Raw genomic sequence first — 17,487 nt, forward strand, 5'->3', positions numbered from 1 at the left:
ATAGTTTGCTCACTGGCCAAAAAAGAGGGTTCCCAGAACACGGCATTGCTCCCATGTAGATGAATGACAAGGAGAGGGTACAACAAGGAACACTGAGAGAGTGTCCTGGGCTCAAACTTCCTCCCTGCTTGCTGCCTATACTGCCTATACTGGGAAACTTAACTGATTCTGGGTCTCAGTTGCCTCTTCTATAAAATGGGGATAGTGATGCATTGTCTACCTGAAAACCAATAAGACAAACCGTGGGATTTCTTGAAGTGCCTTCCAGTATTGAGAAATGTAATTTTATGATCCTTCTGGGCTGTGTGATCAGGGAGGTCTTCATGGAAGAGGAGGGCTTGGTGCTTGGCCTTGAAGGATGCTAACATTGAGTTAAACACAGAGGGGTGGGGAAGGCTGGGGGACATGTGGGGACAAAGGTCAGAGGCAGGACAGTAAAAGTCATGTCTGGAAGACAATGTGTGTCTGGCAAATGGGGTTGAGAGGGTAGCTCTAAGGTAGGAGGGGAAATGCCCATTGGCTGGGCAGAAATGTGACATGTACTGGCAGGGGGTGTGGGAGGGAAGACTGGCAGGCACCAGTGTGTGAGCCCCACCCTCTCTCCGCCCCCAGCCCTCCTAGGGACCAGATTGAGTGGGAGAGAGCCTGCAATTGGAGAGACAGGGTGTGTGGGATAAGTGGGAAATCAGGGACATGCAAATGAGATGCAAACAATATGTAAATAAGCCACTCCCCCCAGACCCACTGCCTAAGGTCTGTTTTGTCTGAGGTTGAGGCACTGGAGGGGGGAGGGGAGAGGGTCCTTTCCCACCTTGTTGGCTAAGCCTGGCCAGACATGGCATGCCATGCTGCACTTTCCCTTCTGCAGGCCTGGGAGCTGTCCCCCGAGCTGGAGCCCTGCCTGTCCTGTCCATCCCTGGAGGACTGGCCGGGTTCCTATGGGAGCCTCCCAAAGCCCACAGGAAGTGTCTGAGTCTCCCTGAGATGGCCAGTGAAGGGCAGGTCAGAAAGATGACCTGGGAGAGGAGTGACAGGGATGGGGCATGGCTGGGGAGGCTGAAGGGTAAGGGACAAGGTATGGAAAGGCCCGATGAGAACACACACCCCCAGGAAAGTGGATAGATGTGGACCCAGCGTGAGACAAGCCCTAGAGACCCTGACTGATAGAGACAGACGAAGCGAGCCCTTCCCATGTGTCCAGCCTGGGCCACGCCGCACCAGCGCCTCTGTTGGCTTCCTCCCACCTGTCTGCCTGTCCCGGGCTGATGGTCCCTTTGTCTGTCTAGCTCTTTGTTTGTTTGTTTCTTTGTTTGCCTGTCTCTCCCGGCTCCTCCTTTTTTCCCCTCTGCTGTCTATCGGTTGGTCTAGACCTCACTATCTGCTGCTGCCCTCTGCCTTGTCCATCCCTCTGTGGAGAGAAAACTGCTCAGTGGGACTATAGGATCCCTGAGTCCTTGTCTCTTGGTCTCAGACAGGTTCTCGCCTTTCCTCTTCCTGAATTTGGGTCTCAGTTTTCTCCTGTCTAGGGTGGGTCCCACAGGTGGGTCCCACAGGTGGGTCCCACCCATCCCACCCCCACCCCCACCCTCTGCTTCTTATTGCCTCTATAAGACTCAGGGATGTGGGCTGGTGACCGTATTTATGTTTGTTTGGGCATTGGAACAAAAGGTTTACTTCACTTAAGAGGTAATATTGCTTTTCAGCCTTCTAAGGACAAAGCAAGAAGAAAATAATTACTGCAGCATGAGGAACACTGGCTAGACATTCAGAGGGACTTCCCGATAGATAGGTATGGGAAATACTAGTACAGGTCAACTAAAAGAGGTTAAGCAACCACCTTCATAATCGCCTGTGGAGGAGCCCCTGTGGAGGAAGGGGGGGTGTTGGGCAACATGGACTTCCCTAGTCTGTGCAGTCTAAGGAAAGGTCTTTCGATCTTGTGACATAGCAGGGACTCACATGAGGAGGCTATGTTACCAACCTGCACAACCTCCCAGGTGGCCAGGGAGAGGGTCCAAGGAGAAAGGGGTGGAGAGGAAGTGCCATCTATCTCCCCAACTCTACCCTGTTTACCCACCATCTACCCAAGCTCAGGACCACCCCGCCCCCCGACAATCCATGAGAGATGGCTGCTGGGGACGGAGTGATGTATGTAATGTAGATAAAATGTCAGCAATTCTAAATGGGTCCGGAGATGCAGCCGTGGGGGGTGGGGAGGGAGAGAGGGCGGAGCAGGGGGGAGAGAGGAAGGGAAAATGAGATGTGGGTCCTCACCAGGATGGCGGCAGGGGCAGACACCCCCTCCTCCCAGCAAAGGCCAGAGGAGGGGTGGGCCCAGGCGGCAGGAGCCCAAATGAGATTTTGAAGAGGGAGCTGGAGGGTGGGGGGTGGAGGAGAGGAGGTGGCGGGCGGGGGCAGTGGGGCCGGAGCTGCTGATGTATAGCGGTTTCATAACTTCCTCAGTATTAAAGGCAGGTTCATGGGGAGGGCAGCGCCATTAATCACCAGGCTGAATGGGGCTGGGATTTGCTGAGAGCCGCGCTTGCTGTCTGCTGTGCCCGCCCGGCTCAGGGCGGGAGGGGGCAGGCAGGGATGTCCCTCCTGAACTGAGGGGTAAGACCCCAGGAGTCTGTTTTGGATGTGGGGCAAGTGGGTCCTAGCGGGTAAGGAAGGGGGCGGGCTGGGGACCCTGGCAGGAAGGAGGAAAAGGATGAGGTGGGTTGTGGCAGGGGTCAGGGGAAGAAGGACAGGGGCTGGGGGGGATGATGGGGACAGTGGCTGAGGGGACCCTGGGGGAGAAAAACTGGGAAGGGAGGATTGCATATTTGAACATGAAATTGATCACATGTAAATACAATGCAAATGACATGCAAACGAGCACAGGATTTCTCTGAGTCCGTAGCTCAGACATTCTCTTCCTTGGGCTGAGAATTGGGGCCAATTTGCATCCAGTTCCATGCCCAGTGCCTTGTTTCTTTATTATTAATATTTTCAGAGGGAAAACACAAGGTCTCACTTGTTAAGGGGGAGAGGGAGCCAAGGTGAGGCTGGTCCACTGGGTTCCCTGGGAGAGGGTGAGAGCATCTTCCTTCCTTCTAGGGAATGGTAGCATCAGGAAAATTGACATGCCTGAGTGACAGGGAGGGAGATGTGGTAGGACTACTGGGGTATGGGCCTGAATTGATGGGGGCCTGAGAGGCACAGGCTCAGTGGTGAGGCAGAAAGATGGAGAGAGACAGACAGCTCCCCACAGCTCAGAGACAGATATGCAGATAAGACGAGGATATCTCACATGTGCTGAGAGGTAGGCATTGTTATCCAGCCTTCTAGGTGAAGAATGAAATGCCCAGCCCAAGGTCCAGAGAGGTGATGATCTTCCTAAGGTTACACTGCTGGTAAGTGCCAAACCCTCAACTCTGTGATTCCTTGAAGGTTTAGTGATCTTTTCAACCCACCATAAAAGCATCTCCAAATGAGATAAAAACAGAGAACAGACATTCATGTTTTCAACGGATATTTATTGAGCACCTACTAGGTACAAGGCAGAGAAGGAACTGGCAACCCACTCCAGTATTCTTGCCTGGAGAATCCCTATGGACAGAGGAGCCTGGCGGGCTACAGTCCATGAGGTCACAAAGAGTCGGACACGACTGAGTGACTGAGCGTGGCACTAGGTACAGGGCAGTGGGCCTGTGCTCAGGAGAGAAAACTAAGTGTCGATCTCTAGCAGGGTTCATGAGACATTTTAGCAATAAGTGAAACTGAACAGTTGGTGACAAGGGTCACCAGAGAGGTACAAGCTAAGGGAGGATCAGGAAATGCTTGCAGGGGGGAGGTGGCGTTTGATGTGAGCCTTGGAGAGCAGGTAGAATGTTTTCAGTGGGAGAAATGGAGAGGGAAGAAAGTTCCAGGCAAGGCGGGGCAAGATGGGCCATTGTGCAAAGGCAGGAGCAGGTGAGGGAGTCAGGCTGTCTGATGTATGGGAGCACAGAGTGTATGGAGAGGTGTGAGGGAGCTCCAGCTGTGATGGGGAGGGGAGGGGAGGGGGGTCAGGACAGGAGTGAGCTAGGACGGGGATGGAACCCGGCTGGAGGTCAGGCGGAAGTAGAGGAGAGGGTAAATCATTCATTCAGTCATGACTTCAGTAAACAGACATTGACTATACGTGAGCCACACACCAGGGCTGTCCTGGTAGCTTGGGATGCCAAGACCAGGTGTGGTCCCTCCTTCTGGAAGTTGGGTCAGCAGCAGTGTCCTCATCAGCACTCGAGGATGTGAGAGCATGTCCCTCATGGTGTTAGTGTAAAGATTAGGTGGGAGAATCCACATCAAGTTCTTAGGGTGCTGTCTTGTCTAGAAGGGGCACTCAGTAAAGGCGGCTTCTTGCTATCATCCTCATCACTGCTCTGGAAGGTACGAGACAGAGGAGAGACGCAGGGAGAGGGCTCAACAGTCCCCTGCAAAACCTGGGGAGAGATGGCGCGGGGAGGGGCAGGGTGGTTAGGAAGGAGGGGGCAGATAGAAGGCTGCAGAACCAGAGAGGGCAAGTGACAGAGCCAGAGACAAGAGGAGGGAAAGTGATCTGGAAGCACTGTAGTGAGAGGAGCTGGGCTGGAAGACTCAGTCAAGTCGCTGCCCTGTGGCTGGTATACTGGGAGGGCAAGGCAGGACAGGGCCTGGGTCGGGGGTAGGTTGGAAGCTGGGGTTCTTGGGTCCTCTTCTCACTTGGCTACTTGGTCCCTCTCCCAGATTCTTCTTGACCTCTCTTCTCAGTTGCTCAATTTGGCTCAATCTGTGGGAGACATACCTCCCACTTTGCCCGAAGTGCAACTTCCATCTCTTGTTGCAGGACTCTGCGATGGGACGAGTTGCCTTGGCTGGCTGGCTGTCTGATATCTGTGTGGTTGCCTCAGAATAATTGCTCTGGACAACTCTCACACCACTCAGACAGATTGTCCAGCCTCCTGGCCCCGATATCTCCCACCACTGCATCAAGCCAAATTACTCAGCCACCCCCACCCCCACCTCTGCCAGCCCCAGGCTCTGGTGAAATCCGATTAGTGAGGAGAGCACTGCACTGAGCTGACAGCTCCTCCGATAATTGCTTCCCAAGTAAGCCATGCAAATCAACCCAGCCAGCCAGTCCCTGCTCCTCTCCTGGGGACCCAGGCGTCCAGGCCCCAGGAGAGGGAGAGCACCTGAGTTGGCGAGACTTTGGAAGCTGTCACCTGCCTCCAGCGAAGGGCCATCAATCCATAAAGCTGGTCTGTGCTGCCTTGGGGCTGAGGAGGGGGTGGTGGAGTGGTGAGCCTGGACTAGGGACCCCACTGGCTCTGTGTTTCTGTCTTAACTGAGAGGGTATCATTGTGCCCCTCATTCTTGCCCCTTGGAGAAGAATTCTATGTACCCATTTCCCAGTAAGGTAGATGAAGGCAGAGATACAGAAGACACAGAGACAGATGACTAAACCTGTTAAGAAACAAATGGATGGATTCACAGCCAAGCTCCCCCTGGTTCTTCAGGTCTAGGAATGAGGTGGGAGCAGAACCCATGGGACCTGCGGATGGCTTTCTCCATTTGTGAGTCCCCTCCCCCACCCCACCAGCCTGGAGGAGAAACATCGAGGATTAAGTCCCTGCAAGCTCTGGGATGTGGCTGTGATGTGATGTCTCTCTGGAGGTGTGGGGAGCCTGATCAAACCCTGAGACTTTGCCACCTTTACCAAGGAGGACAGGTCTTTGCGGTGCAGTGGCCCTTCCTCACCCCATGCATCATAGACTCCTTGAGTGTCAGTGAAAGTATTAGTCACTCAGTCATGCCTGATTCTTTGTGACCCGGACCCCATGGACTGTAGCCTGCCAGGCTCCTCTGTCCATGGGATTCTCCAGGCAAGAATACTGGAGTGGGTAACCATTTTCTTCTCCAAAGGATCTTCCTTACCCAGGGATTGAACCTGAGCCTCCCACTTGTGGGCAGATTCTTTACCATCTGAGCCACCAGGGAACCCCAGAGACTCCTTGCCACCTCTCTAAATCAAGGTCCTTTAAAGGGCTTGTTCATGCCTCTTCTTTAATGCCTTTCCTGCCTCCAGCTTCCCCTCATCCTATCTCCTGTTGACTTTGGTGACCTGAAACAACTTTCCTCGCAATCCTGAACTTCCAGACCCTAAATCTAGCTCATTTCTTTGTGGAAATATCCAGGGACGAGTTGCCTAGTCTTGTCCTCATGCCTGTGTGTCTGATGTGGCTCTGTGGCCTGGATCTGGGGTCCTCAGACTAGCATCTGCCTGAGATCCTGGCATATGGCCATAAGAAAGCAAAAACAACTATGGATCTTTATGGATCTCCAATCCTGTGCTACCCACTGTACTAAGCACCTTATGTAATTAAGTCATTTAATTATCACAAAAGAATACATGGATTACAACGATCATCCCATTTTACAGTTGTGCCAACTGAGGCAGAAAGAAATTAAGCCATTTGCCCCAAGTCACCACTAGTAAGTGTCAGAGCTGAGATTCAAATACAGGTGGTCTGAGTCCTGAGACCACACTCTAAAGTCCTCTGCTACATCGCCTCTCCACTCCAATGCCTTTAAATGTTTATTGGGCAACTGATTCAGCCCCCAGTGCATTGGGGCAGAGGGACATGGCTACACTGAAAGTCAAACACCTGGAGCTGTTTGGGGTTCCCATGGGCACAAGTGGCAGGAGCTAACAGGGTGATACCTGGTGCTTGGGGAGGGGGAAACATGGCCCTCACCTTCTCCAATCCCCATAGCTATTTTTTTGCACTGGACCCCTGCATCTAGACAGCTCCCTGCTCCTCCCCTAGGAGCCTGGAGATAGCAGGGAAAGGGCTGAAAGATCAGCCTAGAAGCCCAAGTGAGCTGGGAGTCAGAGCTAGGACCTCCAGAGGCCGATAGATGGCGCTCGTGGCCCAATACAACCCAGGCAGCCCAAGAAAACCAAAGGAAAACAAGCCAGCAGGTTAACCCCTTACCACCTGGGCTCCAGCTCCAGAAGCACGCTGGTGGGCAGCTGAGGACCCTGTCCCAAACCCAGCTGGCCCCTACAGAGTGGCCCAACTCTCTAGGCTCTACTCAAGCCACAGCTTGGGTCTGCTTCTGCTCCTTCCCCACAAACTATCCATGGATGCCAGCCAGCCCCTTGGAGACTTCCCAGAGGGCCAGGCGACTGACATGGACAAGGAAGGGTGGGAGGCCCCACCCCAGCCCAAGTTTCATCTCTCAGGCCCCATCTCTTAAAAGTCTATGGATCTCTGTTTCTAATCACCCCCACTTTGGGAGAGCTCCTCACGTCCATCTTTGCTGAGAGGGACTCAGCAGGTGGGGAGGAGTAGCATGGACCAGAGACAGAGAAGGCCCCCAGGCCCCTCTAGGATCAGCTACAGGGACTGCAGGTTGCCCAAGACTTAGTTTCTCCCCATGTCGGGACTCCCTATCTTTGACTTCCCAGGGGTGAATGGGCTTACAGGGACAGAAACAGGTATGTAGCCCTTCCAGGAAGGTGGAATCGTGGGTCGGGGTCCTGGGGATCTCTGCTTGCCTGTCAGTCACTTCACTCATTACTGTCCTGCCAGCTGACTTGGAGTATGGAGAGGCTGCTATTAATGACAACCTGGTGGTGCTTGGCAGCAAGGGGTGAAGGGTGGGGGTGATAGGAAGGTTGTCAAAGGGATGGTGAGGTTCCTAGACGTTTTAAAAAATTTTTTGGCCAAGCCGTGCAGTTTGTGGGATCTTAGTTCCCTGACCAGGGACTGAATCTTGGACCATAACAGTGAAAGCACTGAGTCCTAACCACTGGACCATCAGGGAATTTCCTCGTAGAATTCTTAAGCAATAAGATAACACCACCAGCATGGTTCCCCTCCCCGCCTAATTTTTGTTTAGAAACACACAAATGCATAGATCTACTGAGATAGAGATGCCTGAGTGAAAAGCCAGTCAGAAGGTCGGGATACTCTTATTTCACTCATTCCAGAGAAAAAAGTAGAGACAGGGAGACAGATGTACACAGAAGGAGAGAGAGACTATACAAGAGACTAGGGATAGAGATACATATACATAGGCAGAGACAGTCAAAGACACAGGGTGGGAATCTGGCACAAATGAAACCTCAGGAAATAATGGACTTTGTTGAAGGGGATGATTAATTCAGTTGCCAAAGTCTTACAAGGGTAGGGATGGTTTCTCATCTGTGGTTCAGAGGGTCACTGCTTACAGTTCCCTGAAGCTCCTGCTGCAACCTTTAAGTTTCTGTCTGTTGGTAGGAGGGCAAGGGAAGCTAGAGAAGGGGGTAGCATCCTTGTTCTCTCACCTCTTCCTCTTCTGGGATTCATTGGTCTCCACCTGCAGGGAGACTGCTTTCCTGTGGTCTGTCATGGCTGTGCTGGGGTATTCAGGGGGTGGGGATGGGAAGCATCTACAAGATAACTGACTTTATGGTGTTTCCATAATATTATAGTCAGGACACAGAAACAGATCCAGCCACAGGACAAGAATAAAGCTAGGAGTGGGACAGCTTTGGACATTAGTATTGGGTTGGGGAGGTGGGAGTGAATGAACTGTTAGATGCAGCCATAGAATTGGTCAAGGAAGGTGTCCTGGACAGAGTATTCCAGAGGTAGGACTGGGAAGGATGGAAAGTAATAGGGCTGGGTAGACAGCAGGGCTGAGGAGGGAGAGAAGTGAAATGGTAAAGCTGTGGAGACAAGGGCTTGGACAGTAATGAGGGATGGAAGAGTCTCAAAGTTATTACTAAGGAGTTTAGTTAGAGTTGCCAGAAGTGCTTTCGTGGGTGTTCTATATACAGTCCTTGGAGGGCTGCAAAGGAGAGGTCTCTTACATCTGGAGCAGCAGGAGGGCTAGAAATAGTCTGTAGCCATTGTTAATACCCTCAGGTGAGTTAAGAGACGGCAGATAGCTGAAGCTCTTTGATTCACAATCCCTTTGGGAAAAGTGTATGAATTTTTGGAAAGGTGATGCCCTTTATAGCTAGAGCCCAGGATCTTCAAGGTCCTTACAGAGCTTAGCTTCTCACTTCTCAAGTCCTCTGGATTTAGCCCTGGTGTAAAGAATAAACTACAACCCCCAGAGTTACTTATTGCGAATTTAGCACACTTTCCGGGAATTTGAGTATTTCCGGCGGAAGTGGCCGCAGCTATGCCAATCTCTTTCCCTAAACAAAGTGGACTACAACTCCCAGGGTCCTCCTCGCCCGGCGGGGGAGGTGGGAAAAGGAACCGGAAACCGGATGGGGCGCTGGACCAGGTGAGGAAGTAGGAGTCTGGGCACCTGGGGCCCTGGGGGGCGGGATAGGGGCTCCTCTGGCTAGCCGGAGGTGACAGGTGGGGAGTGGAAATGTCTGTGCTTCGGGGCCCGTCTCTCCGTCAGGGTCTCGCCCGGCGCAGAGAGAGCCGAGCCTATGGAACCGCCCCGGAGACCTGCGGAGACGAGGCTTTCCCGTCGGGCGGAGCCCGCGGGCGGACGTGGAGGTTTCTCGTGGATCCTTCGTCAGCCCTCTCGAACTAGGAGGAGAGATGAAGTGTTGTTTATGAGTCCATGCTCTATTAGTATTATTGTTATCATTATTGGTTTTAAGGATTTGTTGATTGTCCATGTGGATTCCTGATGTGCCCCCAACGGACACTGGAGTGGACAGTGTCTTGGATTCCTTCTGCCCTTACTGTGGTTAGTGCCAGAGAGCCTAGGTGGCCAGACTTATCGGTGGATCACCCTCCACTTGTGCTTAATGTGATACTGTAATTTATCGGTGGTTTCAGAAACAGACATTTCTTGATCTCTGTCCGTGGGTGACTTTACATAGAACTTCCTGGTTTCTCCTTTGGGCTTCCATGGTGTTTTGTTCAGGACATTAAAGCTGGAATCACAGTATGTCACAGTGTATTACAGTTGTTTATCTGCCATGTCCCAGTCGTTTATGAGTCGTTTATTCATTTTGGATTTCTTCCCCACCAAAAGACTACCACAATGCCTATCATGTAAGAGACTCATAAATATTGGGGGAAAAAAAAATGAGTTAACAGCTGGTGGTAGGTTGGATGGGAATTTTGATTTTCATCTCATAGAGAAGACAGTTAAATGACTTGCTTAGTAGAACCTTAAGAGATGAAACCGGGACTAGAATTCGAGTCAGTTGACACACAGCCTGTGGCTCTTGCCTTCTGAACAGGCTTTGAAATTCTAGAACATTGAAAATAAGGCCTTGTCACTCTTCTGTGTATCCCTGGCCTTGCTGTCGTCAGGATGGGTCCCTAAAGATCAAAGGCTCAACCTTAAGACCTGAGAGAGACGCCAGACTTGGAGCAGACAGTCTGCTAATGTTGGCACTGTATGGGGAGATGCAGAGGAAGGGCCCCGGAGACAACTGAGTTCTCCACAGCTCCCTTCTCAGCCTTTGTTTGAGTCCAACTGGCCCTGGGTAGCCACCTGGACAGATCAGTTAAAAGACTTCTGAAAGCAGTCTAGGGAAGAATTTCGTAAGTTTAGCCCTGACTTTTTAAATTTTTATATTATATTGGAGCATAGTTAAGATTTTTTTCTCTCTCTTTCCCACTTTCCCAAGGCTAGGGTCAGAGAACAGGTTGATGGATCAAGCTGTTTTGTCAACCTTGTGATCCCATCTTGGGGAAGAGGTTACTCTTGACCTGCATATGGGGTTGAGAGGGAGAAGAACCATGATCCCTGCCCTGTGGGAGGCCCAGATGTGATGGAAACGTGCCCAGAGCCTGGAAAGCCCTCAGAAACAAGCAGAGTGCAAAACGGGCAGCTGAGCCTTGAGTCAACTCAGGGTGTAGAAGTGGAGGGGAGTCTGTCAGGAAAGGGTCTTTGGTAGAGGGTAGTTTTATTTTTACTTCTTTATATTGGCCGTGCCGCACGGCTTGCAAGATCTCAGTTCCCTAATTAGGGATTGAACCCGGTCCACAGCTGGAATCCTAACCACTAGGCCACCACGGAACTCCCAGAAGGTAGTTTTAAACAGGATTGAAAAAAGATGAGATGGACACATTTAACTGTCAGATAAAAGCTGGGACCTTGGAGATATGAAGGAAAATGAAACAGGGCTTCCTCTTTGATCTGCCTCAAGTCTAGTCTAGGAGGCAAGGTGTGAATTCATGAAGATGCCACTAACCATGGTGACATGCAGTGGTTCTAAGCCATCACCAACCATCGGAATCTCTTGAGGAAGCTTGTTTAAATACAGATTCCCAAGCCCCACTCCAGACCTACTTGGGTTGGGTAGGGCTGGGAAGCTACAGCAAATGCTGCAGTGTCCTGAAGAGGGACAGCTTTCTCAGAGGGAGAATTCGAGCTTCATCTGGAAGGGCAGGTATGACTCAAATGTGTGTGTGTGGGGGGGTAGTCAGTCCTGCTTCACTCAAGGAGTCTATGAAAAGTTGGGTTTGTGGAAATGACATGTGTTAGGTTTTGGGAGTTCGGATAGGAAAGGCATTTTGAAAGTGTGAATGGAATGATCAGTTTGGGCCTCTGGGTTCACATGGGAGTGATGAGCAGGAAGATTGGAAGGAGCAGCCTTTGTGGGTTACAGAGCTAGCTGGGGTGCTCCCTCTGCCTCTTCCCCATTCCCTCTTTCCTGTCCTCTTCCGTTTCCCACTTTCCTCCCTTGACCGCCATTTACACATCTTATTCCATTTCTTATAGTAATATTATTTTTAAGTGTTGCTGTTTAGTCACCCAGTCGTGTCCAACTCTTGTGACCCCATGGACTGTAGCTCCCCAGGCTCCTCTGTCCATGGGATTCTCCAGGCAAGAATACTGGAGTAGGTTGCCATTTCCTCTTCCAAGGGATATTCCCGACCCAGGGGTTGAAACCATGTCTCCTGCATTGCAGGCAGGTTCTTTACCACTGAGCCACATGGGTCTCCAGTATTTATAAGTGAATATTATTTTTCTTAGTATTTGGATGAGAAGACCTGAAGCTCTGGCTGTGGTTACATAGCTTGTAGGAATCTAGTCTGAGTCTGCTAATTGTCTCACTCACCACTGAAGATTCTTGAACATGGGCAAAAAGCTAGGTTGGGGTTGGGGGGCCTCTAGAATTAGCAGGGTGGCTGATCAAACTGTCTCAAGCAAGATGGGTGTGGGTGGTGAAGAGCAAAGCCTTGTGTCAGATGGCTTGGTTCAGATTCCAGCTGCATTACTTGCTAAGTGTGTGACCCTCAGCAAGTTGCTTGATGTTTCTAAGCCTCAGTTTTCTCACCTGTAACATGGGAGCAGTAATGCCCACCTCATTTGGTTGTTATATGCATCATTGAGGGGTACCTGGCACAGAGCAATTGCTCACCACCTGGAATCTATTGAAATCATCTCTGTAATTAGTCTCTGCACTATGGCTGTGCACCTGCAGCCCATCCTTCAGCACGGTGGTTTCTAGAACAGCCCATCCTGGATGGGCTTGTTTTATTAAGGATGACAGTAAAAGTGCTGAAAGTTTGCCATCTACATATTCATTGAAAACCTTGGCATGGCCTAGGAGCTAGTGACCCTAAACCTATGCCCAGTGGAAAGGGGGTTTGGAGTGGGGGATGACTGGCGGTTATGGGCTACACTCACTCACTAGGTGATTTATGAAGAGGAAGAGTACTTGAATCCAGGAGAGGAAAGGCCCTTCATTACCAGGAACTGGGATGACTGAAGACCTGCCTAGAGGTTGAGGGCTAACTGACACAGTCTCTTCTGAGCCCAGCAGATGGTAGTAAGGGCCCTGGTCAGCCTGGACCCCTCCCACTCGACAGCTGGGGCTGTTGGGGCCTCTGTCCATCTGTTTTCCAGGTGACGGTGGTATGGCTGTGCCCCAGCCTTTCCCATCGGGGCCCCACCTCCAGCCTGCAGATGCCCTGATGGAGCCCCAGCCCTCCCCTCGAAGCCTGGCCGAGGGCTTCCTGCAGGAGGAGCTTCGGCTTAATGATGAGCTGAGGCAACTGCAGTTTTCCGAGCTCGTGGGCATCGTCTACAACCCTGTGGAGTATGCGTGGGAGCCACATCGCAGCTACGTGACCCGCTACTGCCAGGGCCCCAAGCAAGTGCTCTTCTTGGGCATGAACCCAGGACCCTTTGGCATGGCCCAGACGGGGGTAAAGAGCTTGGTTCCGCTGCTGGGTGGAGTGGGCGGGTCCAGGGTGGACGCTTGGCTGCATGTGCTGTGGAGGAGTATGTGCCTGACGGTGGACATGTGTGGGTGCGCCCCCACCCCCATCCTCATACCCTGGCTCCTGTGGTCTCAGACACTCTCCTGGCCTCGCTGCCTGTAGTTAACCAAGCACATTAACGGTAGTTCCGTTTCCCTTGTGAGCGGTCCACTAATTGCCTCTGAGAGCCCTTCCTTCCGCCAGCCCCATCCTTACCTTGCCTTGCCGGATCTCCCCTTTCCCTAGAGGGTTGTTGGGGTCAGGAGAGGGACCAGGGCTCCTCAGGGGAGACTGGTCGACAGGGGTGGTCAGGGAAGAGAGGCAGGGCATTCTGGCAGCCGGGGTTCTGTTTCTTAGCCGAGGAGAGGTTGGAACAGAGCAGGCTGCATGCAGGGCCTGCCTGCTTCCCTCTCAGACCTCCGGACGAGTGACTGCCCCTCCGTGGGGGTGCTCGGCGATGGGGGAGGGGAAGAGGCTTCAGGGCAGGAGGCTCAATCGCTTTTATTGACCCCAACTGGGGGCTGAAAGGTGATCAATGATGATCAATGGAAATGACAGCCCGAGGCTTGGGGCTGAGAGGGCACCCAGGGAGCAGTGGTCAGCCCTGTCCTTGTGTCTCCTCTCACCCTGGCCGCCTTTCTGTCCCAGGCCATCTGTCTCTCCCCCCTATTACCCATTACTCCCTGTGTCGGGCTAGATATCCCCTCAGGTTTATCGTGCCTGGTCCCAAAGGCTGGTCGGGGTAAATTCTTATGGACCATAGACCACATGAAAACCTGGAGAAACATGCGCAGGCTCAGACAAGGGCCAGGAATCCTAGTTTCCGGCCTTGGGGTGGGGGTGGGGGCAATGGGAGACAGCTAGATCCTTCTGGAAGGTGGAAAGGGGTTGCTTGGTCCAGACCCCAGACGTCAGGTCTCCAGTTCGAAGCCCTCGTATGTCTCTCCTCCTCACAGGTGCCCTTCGGGGAAGTGAGTGTAGTCCGGGACTGGCTGGGCCTTGGGGGGCCTTTGCGGACCCCTCCTCAGGAGCACCCCAAGCGACCGGTGCTGGGACTGGAGTGCCCTCAGTCCGAGGTGAGCGGTGCCCGGTTCTGGGGCTTTTTCCGGAACCTCTGTGGGCAGCCTGAGGTCTTCTTCCGTCACTGTTTTGTTCACAACCTGTGTCCACTGCTCCTCCTGGCTCCGAGCGGGCGCAACGTTACCCCCGCCGAGCTGCCGGCCAAGCAGCGCGAGCAGCTCCTGGGGGTGTGTGACGCCTCCCTGTGCCGGCAGGTGCAGCTGCTGGGGGTGCGGCTGGTGGTGGGCGTGGGCCGCCTGGCTGAGCAGCGGGCGCGGCGGGCTCTGGCCGGTTTGATGCCCGAGGTCCAGGTGGAGGGGCTCCTGCACCCCTCCCCTCGCAGCCCACAGGCCAACAAGGGCTGGGAGGCGGTAGCCAAGGAGAGACTGAACGAGCTGGGCCTGCTGCCGCTGTTAACCAATTGAGCACCCCTGCTGCTGGCACAGGACATGTTCAAGGCCTCCGGGTCCCTCTGGGCCAGCGATGACCACACACCCCTTGGACTGGAGCCACAAGGTCCCCCTGGGCTCCCCAGTTTGGGGGACCTGCCGTTTTGACATTGCTCCTGCTTGTCTTCCTGATTCCTGCTCACTTCACCTTCCTTCCATCTGTGGTACCCAACTCCACAGAGAGCCAACATCTGTGAGCTGCTCTACCTCACTGCTTCCCTGGAGCCTCTGTTCTGCAGGGAGTGACCCCAACAGTGACTTCTGAGGTCCTATTTGCTGTTTTAGAGAAAAGATCCCACCAGGACCCCACTGTCCTAGAACGGCTTCCTGCAGCTCACCCGTCTCCCCACAGGGACTGGGACAAAGCACGGGTCGTGGCTGCTAAAAGTGAACTTCTGATGAGAGGCTGAGGGTGGGTCAGGGGGAGTTCAGTGTGGCAGCATGGGAAAGGCCAGAAGACCTGGATTTCCATCCCAGCTCTGAGACTTGTGAACTTTGTGATTTTGGACAAGCGGATTGACCTCTCCAAGCCTCAGGATCCTCATCTGTAACATGGGGTCCCTGCCTCACCCGGCTGGTGTGGGGATTAACTGAGATAACACTTAAAAGTGCCTTGCGTAGTGCCTGGCACGTGGGTGCTCACTACACTTTTTCTGGCTTTCCTGCCTGCTGGTTGGGGAAGCACGACACTACACTCACTACACAGGAAGCCCTGAAGACCGGGGTGAGGGGAGAGGTGGGGGTCTGGGCCTCCACCCATATCCTGAGTGACGGGCAGGGTCTTGCCCTGCCAGAGATGGACCAATGACGTTATGGAAAACCCAGCCTGTGATTTTTCAGGCTAAGCATTAAAAGCTCCTAAACCCTTTTGTGTTGGCCCTTTTTTCCCTCCTGCACGTCAGGGGTGGAAGGTGATAGTTTATATTTTCCTTCTTACCTCCTCTTGTTTGCAAAACATTCTCTTGGGTGGCTGGGTAATGGTATGAAGTCTCTAATTACCTTGCCAGAGCTGCAGGATCTCTGTTAGAGGCCTGTCGAGTGGTTTGTTTGCTATTTGGGGCACTTTGATGGGTGGATGGGAGCCTGGTATCTCCAGCTAACTCATTTCTTAGCTCTGCCGCATGTCTGCCCCTGTAGTAAGGGCTGGGAAAGGGAATCCAGTCAGGAGCAGAGACCACCTTAATATGGAACACACGATTGGACTCTAGCTCCTGGTATAGATCATCTCCAGATCTCAAAATAAGATTTTTAATATGTGTCCTTCCCATTATATAATAAATAAATTGAGTGGCCTCCGTTCTTGGTTGTTGAGAGGGAACCTCTAGGTCCTCGGCATTTCCCAAGCGCTGGGAGTTTTGTCATTCATTCATGGTGGGACCCTCAGACTACACAAGAGCTTCTGCTGAAATTTGACTCGAGGCTGACCATGCCCCAAAGACCAACCATGTGATCAGAGGGTGGGGACTTCGAGCCAGGTGTTATCAGCCTGACCCCCAGGGAGGGGAGACGGGGCTGGAGATGGAACTCAACCACGTGGTTAATGATTTAAATCAGTTCTGCCTTCATAATGAAACCCTATAAAGACTCGACACAGAGACTTTGGTGAACTTCCTGACTGGTGTACACATGGATATGTCAGGAGAGTGGTGTGTCCTGATTCCAGGGGAGAAGGGACATGAAATCACCTTGGGACCCTCCCAGATCTTGCATTATGTGTCTTCATTTGGCTCATCCTGATTTGTATCCTTTATAATAAAACTGTAATAATACGTGGAGTGCTTTCCTGAGTTCTGTGTCATTTTAGCAATGAGATAACACTGGAAAGTGCCTTGCGTAGTGCCTGGCACGTGGGTGCTCACTACACTTTTTCTGGCTTTCCTGCCTCCTGGTTGGGGAAGCACGACACTACACTACATAGGAAGCCCCTCTGCCCTGAAGAGGCTTATCCATTTCTGTGTCATTAGCACACCTGAGGGGAGTGTAGGAACCCCTGAATTCAGAGCCAGTTAGTCAGCAGTGCAGGTGACCTGAGGACCCCTGAACCTGAAGTTGGCATCTGCAGTGAGGGCAGTCTTGTTGGGCACTTTGCTCAGTCTTGTTGGGTGCTTTGCCCTTAAACCTGAGGGGTCTCGGCTAACTCCAGGTGGTTGGCATCAGAATTACAAGAGGTCTCAGTTTCAATCCCTGGTCGGGACTAGATCCCACATGCTCTAACTAAGACCCAGCACAGCCATATTAATATTTTTAAAAAATTATTACAATTTTGCACCCCCATGAGCCTTAGATTCCTTTCCTCTTTCTGTTGTCAGTGCAATGGTGCTACGTAGTTATTGCTCCATGTTGCAGAGCACTGGGACAGGCACTGAAGTAATTGCATGGAGATCGAAGCCATTGTTCCCGTATATATTTAGCTAAGGTAGTCAGGGAGAGCTCTCTGGAGGAGGTGGCATTTCAGGTGGCTTTAGAGACTGAGACAGTTTTGGAGAGCTTAGAGAAGAGCACTCTTAGGTTCATGGGCTGGCAAGTAGATTAATACTGACTTGGCCGAGCTGGGAGAACAAATAGAAGAGTAAGTTGGGGCCAGCTTGTGAAAGGTCTTGAATGCTAGACTAATCTTTTGAGAATTTGCAGTCCAATGAAGGAAGTGACATGCACATAAAAGCCAACAGATGGCAGAGGGAGGGGCCGGCCAGCACAGGAGGCAGTGTAGGTGCAGTGGGGTCAGGAATGGGAAGATGTCTGGGGGCGATAGGGTTGGTAAGTGTGAAAGCCTGGCACTGGGGTGAGAA

The 17,487-nt window shown here is 52.4% G+C and overlaps 1 protein-coding gene across 3 annotated transcripts; it reads left to right on the forward strand.

Moving 5' to 3' along the window:
• Positions 1 to 2,493: 2,493 nt before the first annotated feature.
• SMUG1 (single-strand-selective monofunctional uracil-DNA glycosylase 1) lies at positions 2,494 to 15,566 on the forward strand. Of its 3 annotated transcripts, XM_081483668.1 has the most exons (4): positions 2,494 to 2,613; positions 3,323 to 3,395; positions 12,835 to 13,136; positions 14,147 to 15,566. In XM_081483668.1, the coding sequence occupies exons 3-4, from the start codon at positions 12,846 to 12,848 to the stop codon at positions 14,672 to 14,674; spliced, it is 819 nt and encodes a 272-aa protein (XP_081339794.1). In that variant the 5' UTR covers positions 2,494 to 2,613; positions 3,323 to 3,395; positions 12,835 to 12,845; the 3' UTR covers positions 14,675 to 15,566. The 3 variants fall into 3 exon arrangements, with proteins under 3 accessions (XP_081339794.1, XP_081339792.1, XP_081339793.1); XM_081483666.1 differs by lacking the exons at positions 2,494 to 2,613; positions 3,323 to 3,395 and adding an exon at positions 9,247 to 11,371; XM_081483667.1 differs by lacking the exons at positions 2,494 to 2,613; positions 3,323 to 3,395 and adding an exon at positions 9,247 to 9,291.
• The last annotated feature ends 1,921 nt before the right edge of the window (positions 15,567 to 17,487 follow it).

The sequence above is a fragment of the Giraffa tippelskirchi genome, chromosome 4, assembly GCF_054371585.1.
Source record: "Giraffa tippelskirchi isolate mGirTip1 chromosome 4, T2T-mGirTip1v1.2.pri, whole genome shotgun sequence".
Classification (NCBI taxonomy): domain Eukaryota; kingdom Metazoa; phylum Chordata; class Mammalia; order Artiodactyla; family Giraffidae; genus Giraffa; species Giraffa tippelskirchi.

Bases quoted from the DNA above. Each gene is read 5' to 3' on its own strand.
- SMUG1 (XM_081483668.1), top strand. From the start codon at position 12,846: ATGGCTGTGCCCCAGCCTTTCCCATCGGGGCCCCACCTCCAGCCTGCA. The intron at 13,137-14,146 runs GTAAAGAGCTTG...TCCTCCTCACAG, and splicing joins TTGGCATGGCCCAGACGGGG to GTGCCCTTCGGGGAAGTGAG.